The 10748-nt window shown below is 46.1% G+C and overlaps 1 protein-coding gene across 1 annotated transcript in view; it reads right to left on the reverse strand.

Annotated features, from left to right (window-relative positions):
• Positions 1-9751, reverse strand: part of LOC143301259 (soluble guanylate cyclase gcy-31-like) — a 112924-nt gene extending 103173 nt beyond the window's left edge. Inside the window, exons 1-3 of the mRNA XM_076615408.1 lie at positions 9477-9751; positions 7956-8129; positions 4651-4835 (exon numbers count right to left, since the gene is read on the reverse strand). Of these exons, the coding sequence (XP_076471523.1) occupies positions 4651-4835; positions 7956-8129; positions 9477-9737 (620 nt within the window). The 5' untranslated portion in view covers positions 9738-9751. The remainder of the gene's footprint in view (positions 1-4650; positions 4836-7955; positions 8130-9476) is intronic.
• Positions 9752-10748: the final 997 nt, after the last annotated feature.

The following is a 10748-nucleotide window of genomic DNA, read 5'->3' on the forward strand; positions in this document are numbered from 1 at the left end:
AAAAAACGGGTGGCGCTGTAGTGTAGCGACGCGCTCTCCCTGGGGAGAGCAGCCCGAATTTCACGCAGAGAAATCTGTTGTGATAAAGAGAAAATTAATACAAATACAAATACAACAGTAACAACTACTACTAACACTAGTGCTACTACTACTTCTGTATGACAGTCAGTCGTGTCCGACTATTACCACCAGAACAGCAGAGGAGGAAGCAACTGCTGTCCGGACCACCTGGTGGGCTAGAATTTGATTATAGCGGAGAGTGTCTTGCCCAAGTTACACCCCCACTCTCTCGCCCAAGAGGGTTTTAGGACAGTCAGGCGTTGGGATGGTTCCTGAAGGCCCAACTAGCCCTTATGGCTGCTTGACATTGTCATACAGTCTTTGCGAATCAACAACGAGCATAAAAATAAAAAAAAATCCCTTTTTTCCTGACGCGTGTATGTTAAATAAATCTCTAGTGTTGTTGTGGTGGTGGTGGTGGTGGTGGTGGTTGTTAGCAGTGCAGCCGACACGACATTTCTATTGAAGGAACGTCCTTGATGATGATGACAGCAGCGACGGTGACTGAAACCAAATCAGCCAGCTGTCTGGAATGATTCATCAGCAGCAGTCTGAGCATTGGTGAAATACGTGGGAGTGAGATATTTGCGTGAAGGGGAAAGAAAAAAAAAGAACAGAAAAGATAAAAAAAAACCCTAAAAAAACAGAAAAAACCCAAAACAAAAATAAAGCAAAAACCAGCAATGAAAAAAACAACAAAAACAAAACAAACTCGTTGACGTGAACACTGGTACTGTCGCAAACGATGTTGCGATTGTTGGTGGATCCTTTGGGAAAGAGAAGCAGGTCGGGCTTCCTGTTATTGTTCTTTGTGTGTGTGCGTGTGTGTGTGTGTGTGAAGAATAGAATAGAATAGAATAGAATAGAATATTTTTTATTGTCATAAAACCTTAAAGTTTATAAGACACAATGAAACATAAACATGAGCATATTAAGAAGAGAAACATTCATGAACAAATTTCGCCAGCCTTGGCTGTATTTCTGTTAAAAGGATCAGTTCACTTGGCTTTGCATTTGGACGACATATATCTTTTGTGTGTGTGTGTGTGTGTGTGTGTGTGTGTGTGTGTGTGTGTGTGTGAGCGAACGCACTTGAGACTCAGAACCGCGAATTCTCAACGAACATGGCGGGTACGGTGCTCAGTGTAAATACACGACTCAACTGGTGGTCACTTCAGGATAAAATCGCCCAGCCGGGCATGCATACCACTTGATCTGAATCGACAAGGGTGTAATATCCAGCGAAGTAAATATATATATATATATATGATAATGTGTGTGACACACACACACACACACACATCCACCGTGTCTTCGGCTCGTCATAGGAAGGCGGGGCCCATTTCTCACCTTCCGCCCGCTTCACCCCCCCCCCCCCCCCAACCGAAGTCAGGAACCTATTCACACCTGGATGGAGTGAGGCAAATCAGAGTGAGATACCTTTCCCACTGACTCAACACCACGCCGAACCTCCTCCTTCTCCTTCTTCGTTCGTGGGCTGCAACTCCCACGTTCACTCGTATGTACACGAGTGGGCTTTTACGTGTATGACCGTTTTTACCCCGCCATGTAGGCAGCCATACTCTGTTTTCGAAGGGGTGGTGGTGGTGGTGGAGTGCATGGTTCATGCTGGGTATGTTTTTGTTTCCATAACCCACCGAACACTGACATGGATTACAGGATCTTTAACATGTATATTTGATCTTCTGTTTGCGTATACACAACGAAGGGGGTTCAGGCACTAGCGGGTCTGCACATAAATTATGTTGACCTGGGAGATCGGAAAAAAAAACTCCACCCTTTACCCACCAGGCGTCGTTACCGAGATTCGAACCTGGGACCCTCAGATTAAAAGTTTAACGCTTTAAAAGCACTTGACTATTGCGCCCATCCACGCCGAAACGAGGTTGCGAATTCTGATCACAGGACCAGCTGATGTCCAAAGCTTTACTGATTCGGCAATAATGTTATCACTGTCCTAAGACACAGAGAAACAGTTACCAAATGAAGACAGCGACAGACTCACCCAGTCACGAAACACACGCAAGATCGCACGGTTAACTCACTCAGTACGGCCAGTCCTCTCTTCTCCTCTACACAGACCCCTCGGATGTCCAGTGGGTGTCTGAATGACCCAACCTTTAGCTTCCATCGTCAGAATTGTGGTATTCTTTGTCAACATTCACCTCTTCAGTATAACAGCCTTCCGCTTGCAATATTTTGATGGTGGTAATTGGGGTGAAACGCTGTTAACGTCGTCTTTTTCGCCGTTCGTATGGAGAGAGTTAACTCAACTGAGAAGTACATTTGTCCACTCTGAACGATCCAGTCAAGTTTCAGTTTCAGTTTCAGCTTTTCAAGGAGGCGTCACAGCGTTCGAACTAATCCATATACGCTACACCACCGGACCCCCCCCCTTTTTTTTCCTTTTCCATTGTGGGTTCCAGGTGCCAGGTGCCTTGCTTGGTTCTAACTTTTTGACAGTTACACGTGACTAAATAATTAATGCCTACGTTGACCGAACTATGCCATTGGTCAGTTCCATACTACACACAGTTAGTAGTGAGTTACGACCATACTAGGCTCTTCCGTCAGGAGGTCAGAAGAAGCGCTTCAGAGATACTCTGAAAGTCTCTCTGAAAGCGTTTGATATCAACCCTAACTCCTGGGAGGAATCTGCAGTGGACCGTGACAAATGGCACGCTGCTGTGCACAAAGGTGCCAAGTTGTGCGAGGCCAACAGGACTGCTGCAGCTGTTCAGAAGAGGCAGGCCAGAAAGTCACGGGCAAACAAGCTCCCTGACAATGATATGCCTGTCTTTGTCTGCTCCAACTGTCAGCGAACATTTCGTGCGCAGATTGGACTATTCAGCCATCTGCGCACTCACAGATAGATTCATGAGCATCCCCCCCCATCACCACCACCCTGCCCCCATCCCCCAGCTGGATGACAACGATGGTCATCATCGATCTCGATGGACACACACCACAGGCTCTTCCGTCCGAGCAATGCAACTGGTTCCAGGTGAGGACTTTACTTGTCTTCTGACACAGGATGCAGGCTTGCGGAGCGTGTGGCCGATCCATGTCTATAGAGTCTTTTTGACCATCTCTTCTTCTGCAGGCTGCTGTCTCGTTCGTTCCCATAGCTCTTAATTACACACTCACCTGACGGCTACAATACCACTCACCTGACGGCTACAATACCGTCCACTGAACTATCCAGTCAACAAACACACGCAAGACCTCATCCACTCACCAGAGAAGTATAATGATAATGGTATTTATATAGCGCTGAATCTTGTGCATAAACAAATCAAAGCGCTTTCGCAACAGTCATTCACACGCATGCATAACTCTAAAACTGGAGAAACTGACGACAAGGAAGAGGCAGGGAAGAGGTGGATTTTAAGGCCAGACTTGAAAGAGCTGAGTGTGGAGACTTGACGAAGCGAAAGAGGAAGTTCATTCCAATTGCAAGGTCCAGAGACAGAGAAAGAATAGCGGCCAACAGTCAAGAGTTTGAATTTGGGTATGCGTAAACAGAGTGGATCCGAAGCTGATCGTAGTAAGCGAGATGGAGTGTAGAGGTGAAGGCAGCCACAGAGATAGGAAGGGGATGATTTGTGAATACATTTATAACATAGAACGCTGATCTTGTACTTTATTCTGTGTGAGACAGGGAGCCAGTATACTGTCCACTAAAAAAAAAAAAAAACCTAGTCAACAAACACACGCAGCACATCACCCACTCACCTGAGAGGTAGGGTAGGTGTGGGCAATTGCGAACAGCGTGTGATTGCGTACGATTCGTATACCGCCCCACTTCGAAGCGTTCTTAACGGTTGCATTGAACAATTTAACGTCTGCTTCGTCCCCTTTATAATACCTTTAATGAATATCCATGTCCAAGAATCACTCAAACATCAGGTATTTCTGACTGTTTCTGCGTTCTTTCTTCTCTTCGCGCACCACTGCCTACCAAGGTTACAAACGTGCTCTCAAAATCCTAAAATCAAGGGAAGCAAGTTGCAGGACTTGAACTTTGACAGAAGTTTAAAATAGTTGATTTGATCGGATTTGTTGAATGCGCATTGCCAGTGCCGGGAGAATTTAAGAAAGCATACTGGTGACAGATCAGAACGTCAGTTTTGACAGGGATCTGCAAAATAGTGTCGTTTGCAGTTAGACCGTAGGATAATTTGACGCGAGTCTATTTGCGAACAATGCTGCATAGTTACTGAGCACTCCCAAAGGGGTGTGTTGGTGTGGGGTGTGTACCCGAAGCCATCGTTCGCAATTAGACCTGCCCGCTCACATTTACCCTCAGGCACCCTTGCTATTTCAAACGTCGACAAAACGTAGAAAAGAATGAGCAGACAAACTTCTCCTGGTTCAACCAGTCGGAAAAATCCTTCAGAAACAAAAGAACTTTGTTCGACCATCGTACGACATGTCATCTTTACAGTACACATGTTGAGCTGGTCGCTTCGAATGGATCGTTCACAAATTAGGCATACCAACCCTATACTGTCCATTCTGAAACAACCCAGTCAACAAACGCACGCAGGACAGCACCCACCCACTCACCTGAGAGGTATGTTGTCCACAATGCCATCCGCTGTTTTGCGGTTGGCGTCTCGGAAGGCGATGTTGTCGAAGAGCAGTCGGAACTTGACGTGGATGGTGCCATCCTCAGGGTGCTCCACTTCGTCCACCACGTAGATGTTGATCTTGGTGTTGTAGAACAGCTCGCCCACGCGGCGGATCTGACCCTGTGTGGTGGTGGTGTGTCATTCATCGTCAGTCGTTAGTATCATCAGTGGGTCGTTCGTTTATTTGTATTTGTATTTCTTTTTATCACAACAGATTTCTCCGTGTGAAATTCGGGCTGCTCTCTCCCCAGGGAGGGCGAGTCGCTACACTACAGCGCCACCCCCTTTTTTTTGTACTTTTTTCCTGCATGCAGTTTTATTTATTTTCCCTATCGAAGTGGATTTTTCTACAGAAATTTGCCAGGAAAACCGTTTTGTTGCCGTGGGTTCTTTTACGTGCGCTAAGTGCATGCTGCACACGGGACCTCAGTTTATCGTCTCATCCGAATGACTAGAGTCCAGACCACCGGTCAAGGTCTAGTGGAGGGGGAGAAAAGGTCGGCGGCTGAGCCGTGATTCGAACCAGCGCGCTCAGATTCTCTCGCTTCCTAGGCGGACGCGTTACCTCTCTAGGCCATCACTCCATGTGTTGAGTGTTGCTGTTTGATGTGGTTGTGGCGGTATTTATTGCTGTTGTTGTTGTTTTGTTGTTGTTGTACTTATCGTAATGATATTCATGATTAAAAGTAGTAGTAGTGGTAGCAGTAGTAGTCGTAGTGGCGGCGGCAGTAGTAGTAGTAGCAGTAGTAGTAGTAGTAGTAGTAGTAGTAGTAGCAACAGTAGTGGCAGTAGCAGCATCATCACGAATATTATCGTCATTGTTGCTGTTGTTGATGATATCATGTTATCATCATCACCATAATCATCACTATGATGATGATGGTATTGATGACGGTGGTAGTTATGATGATGATAACTAATATCATTATTATTATCATCATCATCATCATCATCATCATCATCATCAGTAGTAGTAGTAGTAGTAGTAGTAGTAGTAGTAGTAGTAGTAGTAGTAGTAGTAGTAGTAGCAGCAGCAGCAGCAGCAGCAGTAGTATCGTCATAATCATCTTCATCATTATTGTTGTTGCTATCACCTGCCATTGATTTTCACAAATGATGATTCCTAATTAATGGTAATAATAATCACCATTATGGTTAAAAATATCAATACAAATAATGACAATAATATCATTTATTTTCAGTCTAACATCATCATCTTAGATGAACAGACTATAAATGAATAAACGAACGATGCTATCACCAGTGTTGTTATCCTCTTCAAAGTAATGGTGATGATGATTCTTATTATTATGATGATTATTATGATTATGATTATCATCATCATTTATGTTGATGTAACTCCTCCTCTTCCTCCTCCTCCTCCTCCTACTACTGCTGCTGCTGCTGCAACTACTATTACTACTGCTGCTGCTGTCGCTACTTGTTATCATTTGTATTGTTCATGTTATTAGCATGATGGTGGTGGTGGTCGTCGTCGCTGCCGCCGCCGGCGTTGTTGCTACTACTACTACGATGACGACGACGACAATGATTACTACGGCTACTACAATTACTACTACCTGGGTATTAATAATGCAATCTATGTCCTTTGCACAGAGATCCAGAGGGCTAACAACGTAAAACAAAAACCCAAAACAAAACACAACACAATCAACAACAAAAATAACAACAAACGTATCGCTATCATTACTATGCAACATAGCAATGCTCTATGATTACACACTATGCTACAGTACGCTACACATCACCACACCACACCACACTACACTACACTGCACTGCACTAAACTACACCACATCACACTCCACTACACTACACCACACTACACTACACTACACTGCACTACACCACACTACACCACATCACACTGCACTACACCACACCACACCACACCACACCACACCACACTACACTACACTACACTGCACCACACTACACTGCACTAACAGTCCCGGTGATTACCTATCTTGACGTAATGCAGGTAGCATCTACGCCGGGAATGGAACTGTAAGGTGAGACACACTACACTACACTACACTACACTACACTACACAATTTATGTGATGGCCTAGAGGTAACGCATCCGCCTAGGAAGCGAGAGAATCTGAGCGCGCTGGTTCGAATCACGCCACAGCCGCCGATATTTTCTCCCCCGCCACTAGACCTTGAGTGGTTGTCTGGACGCTAGTCATTCGGATGAGACGATAAACCGAGGTCCCGTGTGCAGCATGCACTTCGCGCACGTTAAAGAACCCACGGCAACAATAGGGTTGTTCCTGGCAAAATTCTGTAGAAAAATCCACTTCGATAGGAAAAACAAGTAAAACTGCACGCAGGAGAAAAATACAAAAACATGGGTGGCGCTCTCATTGTAGCGACGCGCTCTCCCTGGGGAGAGCAGCCCGAATTTCACAGAGAGAAATCTGTTGTGACAAACAAGAAAAACAACAACAACACACAACTAAACAACACTACACTACACCACACCACACACCACAACACGACACCACACGACACCACACACCACAACACGACACTATAACACACTACATCTCAACACACCACACCACACCACACACCACACCACATCACACCACACACCACACCACATCACACCACACACCACATCACATCACACCACACACCACATCACACACCACACCACGCTACACCACACACCACACCATCATCACACCACACCCACATCACACCACACCACGACACCACACCACACCACACCACACCACACCACACACAACACAACACTACAACACACCACTCCACACAGTATTCCCCCAGGGAATCGTTTATTTATTAATTTATAATCTGTTCATCTAAGATGATGATAATATTAGACTGAAAAGAAATGATATTATTATTATAATTATTTGGATTATCATCATTTCTTTCATAGTGAGTGAAATTCAGAGTGAAAAATTCCCTTGTGCAATAAACACACAAAAATATGGTGTCTAGTAACAGCTGGGGATCCCCCCCCCCCACCCCTCCTCCTTGTGAATTGTAGAAATAATGGCCTGTCCTACCTCCGAACATAAAGAGCAGTAGGTTCATGGATAACAGACCCATGATCTGGTCACCCTTCAGTGACACGGGTCCTCTACCTAGATGCTGCATAAATTTGAGTTTGGCAGTGGAGGGGTTAATTAGAAAATGCCCCCCCCCCCCCCCAAACCCCCACCCCCGGGGGAATTATCTTACCTTAACGTAGTGGAGAAACCCTCTCCGTCGGGACCTGTAGTGCAAAGTGAGGCCTGACCGATTTTCGTTATCCACGAAAAAGGAGGGAGGCTTCAGCTTGGGGTAGCTGAATCTCAGGTACTCATGCAGGTTGTCCAGGCCGTTCAGGAAGTCACGTAGGTTGCGGCCCAGCACCTGTTAGGGTTTGGGTGGGTGGGTGGGTGGGTGGGGGTGGGGTGGTAGGGTGGGGTTGGGGAGAGAGAGGGAGGGAGAGGAGGAGGAGCGAGAGCGAGGAGGGAGAGAGAGAGAGAGAGAGAGAGAGAGAGAGAGAGAGGGAGAATTATTACATTCAATGTAAGGAAACACACACACACACACACACAGAATGAGAGAGAGAGAGAGAGAGAGAGAGAGAGAGAGAGAGAGAGAGAGAGAGAGAGAGAGAGAGAGAGAGAGAGAGAGGAGGAGGAGGAGGAAAAAAAACTTACCTTCAATATATCATCGTAGCCGTACTGGCCGACAAATCTGACGAAGGACACACACACACACACACACACACACACACACACACACACACACACACACACACACACACACACGCAAACGCACACGCACACACACAAACAAACACACACACACACTCCTCTCCCCCCTCCTTCCCCCACACCAAGACACACACACATCCCAACCCCGAAAACTTACCTTCACCACATTATCGGAGCCCTACTAGCCGACAAAGCTAACGAAGGACACAAACACAGACAGAGACAGACAGACAGACAGACAGACAGACAGACACACACACACACACACACACACACACTCCTCCCCCACGACCCCTCACTCCCGGACTCCCTCCCCCCTCCACACACACATCCCAACCCCATAAAACTTACCTTCAATATATTATCGTAGCCGCATTCGCCTGCAAAGCTGACGAAGGACACACACACACACACGCACACACACACACACACACGCACACACACACGCGCGCGCGCGCACACACATACACACACGCTCGCACACAATCACACACACACACACACACACACACACACACACACACACACACAATAACACACACACCTCCACTAACCTCCAACATTTACCTTCAATGTATCATGGTAGCCGCACCCCTTCCCCCCCCACACACTCTCTCTCCCTACACCTTCCTCCCCCCCCCATCACACACCAACACATACACCACCACCCTACTACCCCCCAAAAACTTACCAACAGGTATATTATCGTAGCCGTAGTGGTCGACGAATCTGTCGAAGAACACACACACACACACACACACACACACACACACACACACACACACACACACACACACACACACACACACACACTCACACACGCACCCTACCCATAAAACTTACCCTTCAATTTATTCATTATCGTAGCAGTACTGGCCAAGAAATCACACACACACACACACACACACACACACACACACACACACACACACACACACACACACACACACACACACACACAGACACACACACACAAACCCCCAACACCAAAACTTACCTTCAATATATTATCGTAGCCGTACTGGCCGACGAAACTGACGAAAGCCACCCCAAAGTTGTCCATGATGTCATCCACCTTCTGGTCCAGGACCTCGGCGGCCCCCTGGGCAATGTTGGGGATGACGTCCTCCCCGTAGATCTCGTGCGTGGAGAAGCAGGTGGGGCCCACCTGAGCCACCTGGCAGATCTCTTGCCACACCTCCTCCCCGTATTCCACCTTGATGTAGTCCGCGATGGCCTCGACCAGAAGTCCGTACATCTTGCTTGGTTGGTGGTTGGCGGTTGGTGGTTGGTGTTAGTTGTTGGTTGTTGTTCGTGTTGGTTGGTTGTTGTTGTCTGGTGTTGGTGTTGGTGTTTTGTCAACACAGTGGATTAAAAAACCCCCAAAAAAACAACAACCCCCAAAAACACATACACCTAAAACACACGAATGTTTATGCACATGAACGATGGTGTTACCATACGTTTTCGTCGTCAGCGTAAAGATGGTAACAGTTTAATTTTTCTTCTCCAAAAGAAAGAGGATGTGCCAGATTTCTGTTTCTTCCAATGGTCGAAGCTGGTACAAGTTTTTGTTCTTCACAAGAACGGAAGATGGGTACCAAATTTCTTTCTTTCTTCTGCAAGTTTTAGCGTCCCACTCACACTTTTCCGTTCTTTACTTGCTTCTTTGTTAGGGTCACTTTTTTGTTTTGGGTCGAGATGCGGACCTCACATCACACACTTTCTACGCCCTTTTTTTTTTTTTTTTTTTTTTTTTTTTTTTAACCGCATGCCAGCCTTGTCTCCGGAACACCCAGACGCGCTTCAGTAGCTTGTGTCCATATTCTGTCGTTGAAAGGACGCTGGTAATCCAAGGCCATCGTACCAATGAATGATAACAAATTTAATAATAACGGAGGTACTTATGTTGCGACTATTCTTGTCCAGAGGCAAATGGAAGCGCTTCCACCACACCAAACAATTAGCATGAACACGACAAAGTGAGGTTTCTCAGTTCGTCAAAGCCAGTTAGTAGTCGCCACACTTTTTTTTTTGTTTTCGCTCTGTGTCGCTGGATTGGCTGCTGGTGTACTGCTCACTACTCTGTGTTTCTTCTGAATCAAAATGTGTCTGTTAATCACTGTTTGGAGATCTCTCACTATCCATGCCTCTGTTCTGAATCAAAGTGTGTCTACACGATTAATTATTCACTGTTTTGAAGATCTCTCACTATCCATTTCTTTGTTCTGAATCAGAATGTGTCTGTTGATCACTGTTTGAAGATATC

Source organism: Babylonia areolata, chromosome 27 (genome assembly GCF_041734735.1).
Source record: "Babylonia areolata isolate BAREFJ2019XMU chromosome 27, ASM4173473v1, whole genome shotgun sequence".
Lineage (NCBI taxonomy): Eukaryota > Metazoa > Mollusca > Gastropoda > Neogastropoda > Buccinidae > Babylonia > Babylonia areolata.